Raw genomic sequence first — 15,220 nt, forward strand, 5'->3', positions numbered from 1 at the left:
GGTAGGTGGTGTATTTTACAGATGAGCAAACCAAGGCTCGGGGTGTCTTGGTGACCTGGCGATCTGTAGCCAGGATGGAGCCTGGTCTCCCGAAATTCTCCAGCTGCTCACTTCCTAGACCTCATCCGTGCCAGAAAAGACGGGGGCTGTATGGAAAAATCACCCACGATTGGGTGACAAGTCTTCTCCCACTCACAAAATAATTAAATGAAGTGGGCTCTGATTCCGATAATCAGATTCAGCTGATTGCCCACCAAACCCAGTCATATAATCCTACTAACCCTCGAAGCGGCTCCGTCCCAGCACAGGCACTGGCTGGTTGGCTTGATGCACAGCCTGTCTGTGCCGGCAGATGTTTGTGGCTGGGATAGCCCAAACAGAGAGCGCGCGTGAGCGGGCGAGACCTGCAGGGCGGTGGATGGCTTTGCCGCCAAGCATTTTCCCAGAGAAGTGGAAGGGAGCCGTTGCCAGAGTGGCTGGTGCCCTAACAAATTGATTCCTGCCAAACAATGGAAACAAATATTTTCAACAGACAGAAATTTTGGCTCCTAAAGCATTCAAATTAAAGGCTTTATTTCTGAAACAAATACTTTAGGAGGAAAACGTTTACCAGCATAGATGAGATCAGAGTTATTCCTCCTGGCAGGGGCTTAATTATTTTTTGAGATTAAAACACGTTTTTCCTGTCCCTGCTTCATCTTTGGCCCATGACCTTCCCTCCTGCTGGCTGAAGAAAGTCAAGTGTGTTAAGCTGGGGCGCGGGGCCGGGGCGCCCCTGTGGTTTACTGCAGAGAGCCTCAGCTTCCATGGAGATGGTCCTCCAGGTCTGGGTTCAGCTCTCTCGGTCAGCTCCCCTGACCCCTTCATGATGTCCTTGGGGCCAATCCGACCAGCCACCCATCAGTTTCATCAGTCTGTTAAATGTCAGTTGTGTAACAGTTAATAGCTTCCCCCTCAGAACCCGGAGAGTCATTCTAGACCAGCACTGTGCAGTGCATTGATGAAATGGTCTTTGTGTCATCAAGTGTAGTTGCCACTGACCCTCGAAACGTGGTTACTGCAGTGGAGAAACGGAATCTCTCATTCCAGTGGACTAGCCTCACGTGGCTAGTGCAATTCCCATTCGTCCCCCTCCTTCAATTAAGTGTCCCCTGGGTCCAATTATTTGGTTGACAGGCCAGCCTCTCTGCGTTCCGAATACAGTTGTGGGGGTTCGGGGTGTCTGTTCTCTCTGACACCCACCTATCTCCTGTCCCACAGCCAGAGCTAGACCACAAACCCCCGGATCAAACTTTTATGGGTGTTTTAGAATTGTGACAAGTTCCCGTGTGGTTTGAAAACCCGTCTCCTGATGTGTACTAAGTGTAGGAAGGACGATGGACGTCAGGGAGTCCCTGTTCCCTGGACGTCTCTTAGCAAGGGCGAGTCACTTACCTGCCCAGCCTCGGTCTTCTCATCTGTGATGTGGGATGAACAAAGCTCCTGTGGCTGCTTCTCTTTCAAGTTCATCCCGAGGCCCATAGGACTGGGGTGGGGGGGGGCGGGCGCTGCCAATAGGTCGGACCTCAGCAGCCCTCCTCTGTCCCTGATGTGGGTCCCGAGGTGGTGGGGGGGAGGGGGGTGTGCAGGTTGTGGCCTGGGGAAGCACAGAGGAGGCAGAAGACAAGGCGCTCGGCCAAGGAGGCCCTTGCTTCAACCCAGGAACCAGATGGGGGAAGAAAGCAGTAGCGAGCCCAAGCAAATGAGATAACTAGACAGCACGGACAAGGTGGAGGGGCCAGGAGAGGAGGAAGGAGGGCTTCTTTGGGCTCTCTGGAGAAGTCCAGGATGGGAAGGGGCGAGCACTCCTGCCATGTGGGGCCATGTGTGTCTACAAGGCGGAGGCTGGTGCGAAGAATTTAGTTTTGTTTTGTGATAGAGCCAAAGAGAGTGGGAAAGAAGGCTACTTAGGAAACAGGCATTTTTATAGCTCAGAACTGGGCAAATAACAGCAGTTTTCTCTGACTTGGTCAGTATGTAAAGAAGAATCCATCTCGTTTGGGTTAAAGGCGTCCTTCCGTCTCCCTGCAGCAGCCCCCCCACCCCCCCACCCCTGCCACGTGGGCTTCCGATCCGTCTATGTTTCATTATGCATCACTGAGACACCGTCTCTCACGTCTCACTGTTTAAATGAGAGTCTGGCAAGTATTATATGTAGCGCAATGCTTGTTGGATACATCTGGCATTTTTGTCTTTGCCTAGTGGGTTTGCAACGGGGTGAAAAACAACAAAAAACAAAGTCTTGGTTCCCTATTGAAATTTCTCCATCCCGAGGAGTTCACAAAAAAGGGCTTGTATGAGAACTTTGTATCCGTAGCCTTTGTTAGGCCAATGTATTTGTTTTTATTCATTTTTATTTTCTGAGTCGGTGACACATTCACTTGATTGAAGATTCTGTTTAAAAAGTAGACACCGAGACACCTTGAGACACCTTGCCTGTGCCTCTGTTTGCTCCCACCCCCACCATCTCCGGGAGTGTAGCCTTACAGGCAGTAAGTCTAGTTGGAGTAAATCGTTGCACTTGAATTTCCTAGATCAGGAATTAATACCAGGTCATGTCCCAGAATTGGGAACTATTGAGTATGTATTAGATAACCAATACCATCTTCAGAGTGAAAGGAGCGTGAGGGAATAACCTTTATACGAGGTGGGATCAGCTTCAATAGGGAGAGGAGAAGAGAAACTACCATAGCCATCGTAGTGGGCATTTTACCCGATTTAATCTGCATGGCAGCCCCATGAGATGTGTATTAGTGTCTCCACTTGAGGTTAGAGAGCTCGGCTGATCCGTGTGCACACTGGTCCCCCAACACACCACCCTGCAGGCACCTCCTCCCCATCGCCGGCCCCAGAGATCCTGTCTTTCTCTGGGGGTGTCTGGGAGCAGGACCCCCCCCTCGTGATGGGAAACCCGTGCTGGGAGTACAGCCACTGTGCTCTGCGGATCCAGCCAGGAGGCTGCGTCCTGCTCCTTGGACTGATCTCCAAGGTGGGAGAAGATGAGCTGCATTGCATGGAGATCTCGGCAAGGGCTGGAGCGCACACACGGTGTTTCTGACTCAGCCCCCCGAGAGCTAGAAGCCTGAACTATAGGCAGTCCCCTTGCTTGTCCACATGCCCATCTCTCTGTTCCCCGAGTCAGAGAGCCACAGGGTGTGATTAACCCAGAGACCTCATCTCTCCGTGGCCAGCATTTACTGGGCCCCTGCTGGGAGCTGGGCTCTGTGGCACCGGCTGTCCCCGGAGAGCGCTCTCCCTGCCCTGGGAAGAGCACTCACTCCCCAGGACCCCTCCTGGGGTCTCCTTCTGGGGGCCCTTCCCACAGGCAGGGGAAGAGCCTCGACAGTGAACCCCAGCTCTGCTTTGCTGCTGCCTGTTTATCCCGAAGCACTGTCGGGAGGGGCTCTTGCCACCCGTGTTCCCGTTCTGCATTCTTCACACAGGGCTCTGATGCAGCTTGCTTCCTGGGCTGCTAGGAGAGCTTGCTAGGGCCGCTCTGGTGGGGAGGAGTCCCTCTTGAACACATGATCCTAATTCTTATAAACTGGTACCATTCTGAGGCTTGACTCAGGGTCCTTGGAGGCTGCGCAAGAAGGGAGTGTGGGTCTCCGCCAGGACCCCCTGCCTCCTTCCATCTTGCCTTTCAAGAAGCTGGCTCTGTCAGCCTGAGCCTCCTCCTCCTCAGCCCCGACTCTCCTGAACTGTTCCAGGACATTTTCTGCCATTCATGGCCTCAGTGCTTGCAGCCACCTCTCTTTCTGACCGGAGGCCTTGCACTTGTTAAATTTGTCCCCTTTCTGGTATAATTTTGCCTGCCCTTTTTTTTCCCCCTTTCTTTTTTTAAAAAGCTTATTCTTTGATTTGGCAAATATTGACTGCCTACCTGTGATGTACCCCGGCACCGTATGAAGTGCTAGGAATTCTGCAGTGAGCAAAAGGCAGGCCCTGCTGGAGCTTACGGCCCATGGGGAGACGCGCTGACCTCGCACACTTGCACGCATGTACGGAATTGCAAACCAGAGTCGCTGCCCACCTTACAGTCTCTGCCGCGGTGGGGTGGAAGGGGAGGGGGTCGGGGAAGTGGTATTCAGTCAGAGATCCGACAGTTCAATGGAGGGGAGCAGGGATAGGCCTCCAAGCAGAGGGAAAGGCTGGTGCTCAGGGTTCGAGGGAAAGGAGGGGACCCAGCCTTCTGGGGACAGCAGAGGAAGGCCAGCGTGCCCTGCCGTTCTTATCTGAGGCCCCCTAGGAAGCCGCTGGAGGCTCTGAGCAGGGAATGACAAGCTCAGATCTGGGTTGCGTCCCCTCTCCTGCCTCTCCTGGAGGGTGTGTGCGTGTCCTGCCCCCCCCACCCCCGTACAGCTCCCCCAGCTCCGTGGTCATTGGTGCACCCAGGAAATTCAGGACGCCTAAGTCTTACATCAAGCGGCAGCTCTGTGGATCAACTCCCGGATCCCTGCCTTCCTGCCTCCTTTAGTTGTGCCATTTTTCTCCATTCAGTTTATCCACGGCCCCTCCATGGATGGGGTCCCTACTGAGGTCCGTGTCACTTCTGTGGCAAGTGTGGCTTCCTGCGTGGGAGTGCTCACTGCTGGCCCCCCCGCCTGCCATCACATGACAGAATACTGTAGCCATGACTCAGACTTCGGTGGCACTCGCAGTGAATCAAAGATCATGAGCGGGAAAGCGATGGGTGAGGACCAAGTGTCTGCAAAGGGCACTTGGGAAACGTGGAGTCAGACTTGGCCTTATACCCAAACTTACAAAGTAAGCGAAAGCGATAGCCTTTACTTCCTTCGGTGTTCCGCAAGGTTCTCCTTTAAGTATCGCCCTTGGTCAGTGCACACACCCACCAGTGGAACAAAATGCACTTCCTGCAGCTCCGCAGGGAGCACTGCTCTAAAAGGAATGGGGGAGGCAGTCAGTGGTCCTTATCTGTCCGTCAAAGCCTGCATCCCGTTAGAGGGGAAAGAAAGGAGATTTGGAAAGATAAATGTATACTTTTTAGCAGATGTCATTATAGTTAGGTGCTCAGAATTCAAAAGGAATGAAGGGGAGAAGGGGAGAGGACCTCCCCGCTGGTCACTGCCCTGCTCATCCGTTCTCCTCCCAGGATATGGAGTGGTACCCGTGTCTTGTACCTGTAGAGCCTTCCAGAGGCATCTCGTGTATACGAGCACATGAAATGTGTGCACACACACCTATCCACTACGGTGGGCATCTTGGTCACTGTTGGTGGACATGTTTGGGGAAATGGCCTTTATGTTTCTATTTGAACCCACTTATTTCCATGTTGGCGTGTTCCTCTTGGGCCTCCGCCACCCCCATCCTGGGGGGGAGCTGCTGACCAGGCTCCTGGTTCCTCTGAGCCCCGTTCTTGGTCTCTGACAGCACCTTTCCCCCAGGTTGTGCCAGGGACTCAGTGAGCCCCGGGAGAGGAGAGGGAGGAGGAGGAAGAGGAGGGTAAAGGGGACCAAGCCCCTCCCACCCACGGGCTCCAGCCGAGATGGGCACCTTTTGAGAAAACTTGGAGGGCTTTCTTGCTGGAAGTTATGTTCTCCCCTTGCAAACCTCTGCTCTGTTTGGGTTCCACGGACCCGGTCCCTTCTGTCTTGTTGCTTTTCTGTGCCTGCCTGGTTCCTTGGCTGGACCATGGGCACCTGGAGGTTGGAGTCGGCTTCTGATTCATCTGTACATCCCTGGAGCCCCCGACCTGGGTGGCAGACTGAGTTCGGGCCTGAGGTCAAGTGCGTGGCTCTGATAGTACAGGACAGTACGTGCTCCTCATGGAGCACGTCCCATGCCGCGAATTGAACATGCTTTATCTCAGTTATCTCCAGAGAGGGAACATCATTTGCCCAAAACCACACAGGTTACAGCAGGGATGGAACCTGGATTCCAAGCCGGGCTTCTCTGAGGCCACCGTCTGAAGGGTCTTCAGACGTTCTGTGTAGGGGGCTGGGTGGGGGGGGGGGTGACAGAAGGAGGCTGGTAGGTGGCCTTGGGCCCCTTACAGCCCTGTCTCAGCCAGAGCAGCTTCCATTTGTCCCTCTGACCCTGTGGCTGGAAATGAAGTAGAAAAAGCCCCAGGGACTACCCACTCAGAAACTGGGGTTGCCTTTCCCTCTTTGTTTGAGTCCTCGTGGTTTCACTGATAAAGCCATTTTGAATTCCAAGTCAAGATTTGCTATTTGATTAGCTTGCCAGGTGAGCCCAAAAGAAACACCAGATGAACTAACTCTTTGGATGCAAGTTACAGACAATAAGCAGAGAATACTTTCCTTGCTCCAGCCCAGGGGTGCTGGGGGAGAGGGCCCACCTCCCCAGGCCCAGAAGGAGCAGGGAGCCGAGGCAAGCCTGGCCTGGGAACTTTAGGAGGGGAGCCTCTCAGAAGCCCTGCAGATGCGCCCCCCCCCCCAAGTTAACACAGGTAAACAGCTGACCTACATACTCTAAAGGCGAGCCGTTTCAGACTGATCAGTGACGTTCTGAAGACTGGTTTTCTTTGGGAAAATTTTCTTTTAAATTCGGCAACTATTGGCACTTTTTAATTTTTGGTATTTATTTATTTTTAAATATTTTATTTATTTATTTGAGAGAGAGAGTGAGAGAAAGAGCACGAGAGGAGAGAGGGCCAGAAAGAGAAGCAGACTCCCCGCTGAGCGGGGAGCCCGATGTGGGACTCGATCCCGGGACTCCAGGATCATGACCTGAGCTGAAGGCAGTCGCCCAACCAACGGAGCCACCCAGGTGCCCTAATTTTTGGTATTTAATACATCTTTAACACTTGGCTGAGAGGCTGGGGTTCAGGCACAGAGAAAGTTAAAATGTTAAGGAGCTTTGCCCTTTGAGGTAGAAATGTTGAAAAAGCATCCAGGAAATTCTCATCAGTGAGGAAAGCAGGATTGCAGGCATCCACAGCCATGTGGCAGTGCCCCCCCCCCCCCATCTCCCAGCAAGGGCTGTGTGCCTGTGCGCGTGGAGCCTCGGCTCCAAAGCCACTGGTCTTGCTCTGGACCTCGTCACCTCCTGGCGTCGGTTGCCACTAGATGACTTGGAACAAAAATTGCAGTTTCTGCATCCAGGTGAGACGCTTTCCCAGGACAATTTCCACCTCTTTCGGCCTAGTTTGAAGTGCCCGTGTGTTCAGAGCCCCCATGGTTTTGCTGCCAGCCCTGCCACCTCCCCATCCCTTCGGACCTGGGGCTGTCGAATGTTTAGAATATTTCTACATCGTTTTGGAGGGGACACCCTCCTCTGCTCTTTCCTGGGAAAGTTCTGGCCCGGGTGAGCAGTGTTTTCTGTAACCAGCCACCTCCTCCTTGTTCCTAAGCCCAGAGACTGGCCAGTGCGCAGCGCGGTTGTGCAAGAAACAGCTGTTGTTTTGACAAAGGATGGGCTGGCCTTACTTTTTGAATTACCAGAGTGAGTCAAGAGGTCATCTATTCCAGGCCTTTGCTCCTGGGCAGGTGGACAATGCAGACCGTGAACCCTCGTGTGTGGGACGCATGATGTAAAATATATTTCTGTATGTAAACCTGTATTTTTTCACATTAGCAGGATTTAAGAAAGGAACGTATATATAGTACGGTTTTTCCAATTTGGTAATACATGCACGTGGCTAAAATAGAAGATGTACAGTTGACCTTTGAACAGTGAGGATTAGGGGTGCCGATCCCCAGCATAGTCGAAAATCCACGTATAACTTTTGATGCCCCTGAAACTTAACCACTCAGAGTCTATAGTTTACTGGGAACCTTGACCAATAGCATAAATAGTCGATTAACTTGTACTTTGTATGTCACATGTATTATATACTGTATTCCTGCAATAAAGTCAGCTAAAGAAAAGAAAATATTATTAAGGAAATCATAAGGAAGAGAAAATACATTTACGGTGTTGCGTTATAAAAAATGCCCACCTGAGTGGCCCCACAAAGTTCAAACCTGTGTTCTTCAAGGGTCAGCCATCCACTGAAGGGCAGGTCCATCTCCCCTCCACCCCCAAAGCCTTCTCAGAGCCAAGCAGTTACAAATATCTTTTGTATCTTTCTGGAGACAATCAAAGCTTATGCAAGGATATGTATAGATACCCTTTCAAACAATACTAGCATTGTTTTTGCACTTTGCTCTTTTTGCTTAAATATGTCTTGAAGATCATCCCATCTCCTGTGCATATGGGACCTTTTTTTTTAAACCGTTATCAAATGATTCTTGAGTGGATACGTCAACGCGCTCTTTGTTGGATACTTTTAGTTGGTTCCCAGTTTTTGCTTCCGCCTTCCCCTTTTTGTGAGGTTTTAGTGCTTTTCGGATGTGGGGACTCTCCATGCCTTTTTTTTTTTTTTTTTTTTTAAATAAGTGATCAGTGACTCAGGGACTGAGGGTTCTGTATTTTAGGCCCCCACTGCCACCTCCCCTAAACCCATTAAATTCCCTTGTTAATGTGTCATTATATTTGACACTTTGAGAATAGGCAGGCCGGGTAGATAATAAAACAGTATTTGGCTTATGTTTAATAGCTGTCTCTTCTCTGCATTGTCCCAACAGCCTTAGAAAGCCTCGGTGTCCTTCAGAAGGACTCGATGGTGGTTTTGCAAGCGACCCGGTCAAGGATCGTGAGCCCTGAGTCTGACCAACCAAACCCGGGGCTTGGCAAGCGCTGGCTCTCCTCCTTGCTGTGCCAGTCTGTTTCCGTGGTGGCGGGTGGTGGCGCTCTATTAAATTAGGAGCCTCCTGTTAGTTTCTCATGTGGACCTGTGTATGTCTGCACACGTGGGGAAGGGAGTGTGGGGGCCCATGGCGTGTCCCCAACAGCCAGCAGCAGGTCACCCCAGGCACACTGGCCCCACGGCTTTGTGACAAAGGTGGGTTTGCTGCCTTCTCTCAAGGGACCTGTCCCGGGCTCAGCCCTTCTGAGTTGGGCTCTCTGACGGATGTGCCCGTGGGGCTCCTTGGCACGAGGCTGGGCTGGACTCCAGTGAGAGGGACATGTGGGGACCCCAGGGCTCTTCTGTGTCTCCCACGGCACTGCCCCCGCCGTCCCCATGCTGGTCCCCCCTGGATGGGAAGGTGGGGGGGGGGGAGGTCAGGGCCGGGCCCCACGGTCACCTCTGTGCCCCCAGCATCCAGCGGTTCTGGCTGACTGGGTGACACCCCCTCCCAGGAAGGAGGGTCCTCCTTGAAAGCAGTCTGAGCTCTTTGTTTTTCTCCACGTTTTCTGCATCTGCGGGCGATGGGAACAAAACATCAACTCTACTTTTTCTGTCATATTTCAATATTGGCGTTGCTCCCCACTTCTTGAAGCCTCCTTTTATAACTTCTGCTGCTGCCGCTTAAATATAGCCGTCTAAGTCCTCCTCCTTACCAGATTGTTTATATTTTTGAAAAGCCTTCTGCTTATCTGCGATTGCTCTCTCTTCGCCGTCTCCGTCCCCGCATCGCCACATTGGTTTTGGTTGCTCTTTTTTTCCTGCCTTCACTCGACTGGGATGTGTTTCAAATGTGGTCTATCAAAATGTGCAGTGTTTCCCTCTTTTCTGCAGTAGCTTTGACATCTGTTCTTGAATCCTAGCCCATGTTATTCTTTTGGACTTGTTTGCCCAAGATTTGCTGGAATGCCAGAAACACGAAAGGGGAGAGTGTGGCGGGGGGGTGTCTGTGCCCCCTCCCCCACTGCTCCCCCCCCCCCAAAAAATGTCTGCGATTTCCAGGTCGACAGCACGCTGGATGTTGGCTCCAGTGCCCTGTCGTCTCGTCTGGCAGGGGCCCACCCTGTCGTGTGCGAGTGGAGCTCCCACCAGGAGGCCCTGCAGACCTGCTTGGGTTACTTCCGCCCGAAAGGGAAGCAGGTGGAACTTCGTGGGGTGGCCGGGGGTGTGGCGGGGGGGGGGACTCGTGGGCTTCCTGGGCATCTCTGGAAGGATCTCCATCTCTGATTACCATCGCCTTGCGCTCTTTGATTGGGTCCTTGCTCTGCTGGGCCTCGGGAGGGACCGTACCGCGGAGAAGCCACCGGGAGCAGCCACACTGAATCCTAAGCAGACTGTGTCTTTCGTCATGGAGGCCACTCAACGAGCAAAGGGGCCTTTCGGTGACCATGGCCGCGTGTCCTTGTGCCCCTGCTGTCAGCCAGGACACCACTCTGGGCCCATCTGCCGCAGCTTTGTTTGAAACCGGCCCTGTTGGCAGCGTCTCCCAGAATTCCTGAGGCCAGGGCACAGGTTCTCTGATGCTTGAGTGTCATTTTGTCATGTGGGCAGAGGTCCTCTTACAGGGGACCCCCTGCTCCTGGCGGCTCTCAGCGTTTCAGTAGAAGGAAAATAGTTGGAGGATAACCAGTGTTTCCAGGTGCCTCATTTTCAAATGACTTGACCACATCCTGCAAATCACGATTCTTGGAAATTGCCTCTTAAAGGTCCCTCCTGAAAACGAGTAACAGGTTAATTTGGATAGTCCTGGACGTGGTGCCTCGCGTATCTTAGACCCACAGTAAATGCTCTTAACAAAAGCAAACCAAGTATCACCACAAAAGATCCCAGGCCCACACTGTTGAAGACAAATAGGTTACCCCACTGAGAAGCCCAGGGTAAAGCCGAAGAACCAGGGCGCAGAGATGGGTCAAGAAGGAATGCTTGTTACGGACAGAGACGAGCCACTCCCGGGTGGGGTGGCATCTGGGCCTCAGCCTGACTCAGGGTTTAGGAAAGAGAAACATTTTGTGTCTGTCATAGAAGCAGACATGTGTGAGGTGCGCATGGAAACAGGGCACGTTGGCCTGAGCCAGTTCGGTGTTCTGGTACCAGCACACGGGATGGAGGGGAGCTGCCTCAGTGTCCACTCCCGCACCCCCACCCCCCCACCACTGCCCCCAGCCCCCTGCTGCCCAGGAGCTGAGGATCCCCGTGAGCCACGGGGCCTCTCCTGGGTTCTGGTCAAATGCAAATGCGATCTCCTCTGGTACGCAGCGCAGTGACAGCCTTGTCTTCCATTCTTGTGTCTCCACAGAGGGAACTCGATGCCACCGCAACAGTACTGGCGAACCGGCAAGATGAAAGCGAGCAGTCTAGAAAGCGGCTTATCGAGCAGAGCCGAGAGTTCAAGAAGAACACTCCAGAGGTGAGGCCACAGTACCGTCCCGGTCTCGGTGCGGGGTCTCCCCGTCCCCGTCCATATTCAGGAGCCGCGTTGTAAGCAGACTGTGTTCTCCTCTGCAGCCTGGGGGACTGGGGTGCTGGTAGGCTGTCTGGATGCCAGAAGGCATGAGCTCATTCCAGAGGCAGATACCGACCCGGGTGGGTGTTGGCGAGCACGTGGCCCGTTGTGTGGCCCATCCGGGCCTCTGGGCCCCCGCGCTCCTTGCCCACGTCTGTTAGCACGCCACCCCAGGTCCTCAGGAGCACTGAGCATAGTGGGATGGGGTATGGGGGGTCCTCAGAGGGCCCCTTCCCTGGTGTGGTGGGTGGCTGCACCCATCTGAGGATGCAATGTGCTGATCCTTCCCTGTAGAACAGACATTTAGCCTGGTAGGGCCTGTTAAACGCTTCTGTTTCCTGAAATATGCTTTAAAGGGCACTGCAAACGTGCTCCTCACGGGCTCCTTCCCCCCCCCCCCCCCTTGTAAGTACATGTTTGAAAGGCACTGTTTAGAGGGGCTCGGGCAGCATTTTCCCAGTCTGTTGCCCAAGCCCCTCATTCCCTCAGTCCCTATCAAAGGCTTTGTAAGACGTGAAAAACAAGGAGAGTTTGAGAGACAGTTGAACAGATGTGGGAATTGCTTTCTGGGAGCTCCTGCCGGTTTGTCCCACGATGGTTCTCGTGCCATGGGCCCTCGCCCCAGCCTCCTGCACCCTCCCCCTCAGGTGAGAGCGGATCGCAGGTGCCCACGTGCCTCTGCGGAGGACAAAGGAGCAGGTCTGGAAGGAAAGCTCCCTTCTGGGAGGCATGCCTCTGATTTGCCCAGTATTCCTGAAAAAAATGATGTGCGATTTGAACTTTTTAAAAGTAGACTCGTTTCCGGTGTGCCAAAGTAGGTTGCTGTTCAAGGGCATGCTGTTGTCAGTCATTTTGGGAAACAAATAATTAACCCTCTATTTTAAGAATAACTATTTGGGGGAGAAAACAGGATAGCCCAGTGGGAAGCAAGGGGTCTCTCCAGGGGCAGATCCCCTTAAGGGTTTTAAATTTTAGACCCGCTACTCCCACCCTCCTTACCCTCACCCAGCCTGCCCTTAAGTGTGGCTCTTGCATGTGTTATCCAAGCAGAAGTCCACATTGTAGTGATCCGTACCAGGTTGCCCTCTTCCGCGCGGGGATGGGGGAGCTGCTGCGCTCCGTGGTCCGCCTTGTTACCAGTAAAGACTGGGGCCGACAAAGCAGCCAGGCAGCAGGACGCCCTTCTTCTAGTCGCTCTCCTCCTGTTAGGCTGCTTCAGAGCAGGCCTTCCTGGAGGGTCCAGCTGTGGGGTTTCCCGAGCTCTCCTCCTTGTCCTTGACCCCGTCTCCTGGCCGATCCCCTTCACCTCTCTCTCCGGCCACTCTTCACACTGTTCCAATAATGAGCTGTCATCCACTGTCCTGGGTTCTTACTTCCCTTCCCTTGCTGACCCCAAGTCCAGGGGTTTCCGTAGAAAACCTAAAGCAGAAGGTCAAGGTCATCCTTCCAAGGCAGCAGACAACACTAAGTAAACATGATCTGTCCTGTGGTAAGTGCTGTGAGGAGTGAAGAATTCGGTTCCTGGATGTTCCTCTGGAGGCCCAGGCTCCTGTCAGGTCCAAGGGCTGGGGCCCCCTGAGGTGGGGGGGTGTTTCCCCTCGGGCCCCTGAGGCCCTAGCTGATAAATTCTGGGTACAGCCCCTCCACTGACATGGAAACGGGGGACCAGCTCACAGAGCTTGAAGAAGCCCCACCCGAAATGTTGCATTTTTCTCTCCCGATCCCAGTAAATAGAAGAGGCTCAGGGAAGAAGCGGCTTGGGTGGTAAATGACATTTGGGGCATTTCTTTGCAGGGCACATTTTTAGACACTGTTTTCCATGGAGAAGGGCCCTGGCCTTTGCCAGAGGGTCAAGGCTAGTGCTTGCTCAGGCATCTCCTTCTGCGGTAAGGAGAGTCTTGCTGCCACAGGAATTTCCAGGAAGCTGGGAAGGGTGAAGCTGCTTACAGGCTCCCGCACCTCCCCTTGCATTTTCCTAATCCCAGGTCCATCCTTGAAATCTGGGTGGGGTCCCTGTGGGAACCCCGAGGCGAGAACAGGTGGAAAAGACAGTCAGGTTCACTTATGCCAGCAACCAACCAGAATTCTCGGTAAATAGTGAGGCCACCGAAGGCCAGAATGGGGGTGGGGGCGAGTAGCTATAGCCAAGTCCTCTGGGGTACACGGAGGGAAGGCGTACGTGCGTGTGTGGGTGGTGGAGCGGCTGGATCTGGTGAGTCCGGGGCCTGGGGTCCAGAGGGGGTATTCTATTGTCTGTTTGTTTGGGATCTCGGGGGGGGGGGGGGGCTGATAGTTCTCAAGCATCAGTTATTTCTTGTGACTATACTGCTGGGCAGACCACTCAGCACCTGAGCAAATTAACATTTATTGTCGAGGAAACTCTTTTAGAGATTAAGCATATAAAAATGAAGGTTGCTTAGGACTTTGTTCTCAGGGGTTAAAAAAAAAAAAATTGGCTTGTTGGCGGGAAAGGCGTCTTCCTCGGGTGGACCCAGACCAGGATGCTCACACCTCACAAAATTGGGCCTCCAGGTGAGGAGCAGGCCCTTGTTCCAGGGTGAACAGCTGAACAGCGTGGCGGAGTCAGGGCCATGGTGTGCCCGCTGGTTTGCACCTAAGGTGCCCATGGCGGATGAAAACACTGCAGGCCCTCTTTGTTCTGGGGAAGAAGACAATGCGCTCCTAGTGTCTACCAAACAGCTAGTGAATCTAATGTGCAGGTTTAGGCACCAGAGAAAAGTCAGAGGTGAGTAAGGTGGTCTCCCGACAGGGAGATTGTATTTTCCAACGTGGCCCTGCCCAAGGGCAGCTGGAAAAGCTCAAGTGCAGAGGGAAAGGTGGGTTCTGCAGTGGCCTCGTAGCCACGGGTGGCTCCTTCCATGCCGGATGGGCCACAGGAGCACCGAGGAGCAGGTGCCGCGCTGGCCAGAGCCTCGAAGGTTTCTCATTTAAAGGACTTTTTTTAAAAAAAGTTTCAGTTTTGTCATTAGAATTATACAGTCAGTCAGTTGATATTATCGCTTCCGTCTTTTTAACCCCCAAATTGTAGTCGAGTTGAAGAACATTGCAGTTACTTCAAAAATAAAGTTTTATACATTGCTTTGATTCAGAAAAATCCCTTTCAAAGAAAAGTGGTTTTTAATTTTAACTTTGTAACGAAACATCCATTCCCTGTTGAATTAATAATTGAGTGTTGAACATAAAAGACTGGGGTATTTCTAGGTTCTGTCACTTTCCATACAGATTACCTCAGGTGACTTATAGCCTGGTGGCTCTGGCAGACTGCTTAGCTTCCCAAAGTCTCAGTTTTGTCACCTGTCCAAAATGTGATGATAGGGCCCGGCTCACAGGGTTGCTCTGTGTGTGTGTAGTGTATGGTGTGTATTCCTCTACGTGTGTTTACGGTGAACTTTGTGTATATGGGTGTATGATGTGTATTTGTGTGTATATGTGAATGGTGTGTATTTTTTTGTGTATGTATGTGTATGGCATGTATATTTGTGTGTGTGTATTTGTGTATGTGCGCATGAACGTGTGGAGGGCTTCGCACAAGCCTGGCGTCTAGAGTCCGGGACGTGTTCGTTACTGGTGTGAACTTGGAACACACTGCGGAACACGGCCGATTTCTGCTCCTTAAAGCTAGCTCAGGCAACTCTAAAACAACACAACAAATGTAGGTAGTTTCAGCTTAAAATATTTCAAAAGTTGGTTTGTGGTAATAGGTAATCGTTTTACAAATACTTTTTGAACACCTTCCATGTGCCAGATGGTTCAGCCCTGAGGATACAATCCTATCCTTGTTCTTAAAGAGTTCCTTATCTTTCTTAGCAGCAAGCACAACATCCTGATCTGGCATGTGAAGTGCTAGGATGGTAGAACTGGAATCTTCCAAATGCAGACTTGCGCCCCAGAAACACTGTCAGCGATGGTAAAGCTCTAAGCCACATAGGCCTCTGGAACCCTTGCTT

General features: G+C 52.5%; 1 protein-coding gene across 3 annotated transcripts in view; it reads left to right on the forward strand.

Moving 5' to 3' along the window:
• Positions 1-15,220, forward strand: part of CUX1 (cut like homeobox 1) — a 349,697-nt gene that overhangs the window by 63,089 nt on the left and 271,388 nt on the right. For all 3 annotated transcript variants that reach the window (XM_073884183.1, XM_025864557.2, XM_025864556.2), the window contains exon 2: positions 11,046-11,156. In XM_073884183.1, coding sequence (XP_073740284.1) covers positions 11,046-11,156 — 111 coding nt within the window. The remainder of the gene's footprint in view (positions 1-11,045; positions 11,157-15,220) is intronic.

The sequence above is a fragment of the Callorhinus ursinus genome, unplaced genomic scaffold (genome assembly GCF_003265705.2).
Source record: "Callorhinus ursinus isolate GAN/ISIS: 27379988/994484 unplaced genomic scaffold, GSC_fseal_2.0 scaffold55, whole genome shotgun sequence".
Taxonomy (NCBI): domain Eukaryota; kingdom Metazoa; phylum Chordata; class Mammalia; order Carnivora; family Otariidae; genus Callorhinus; species Callorhinus ursinus.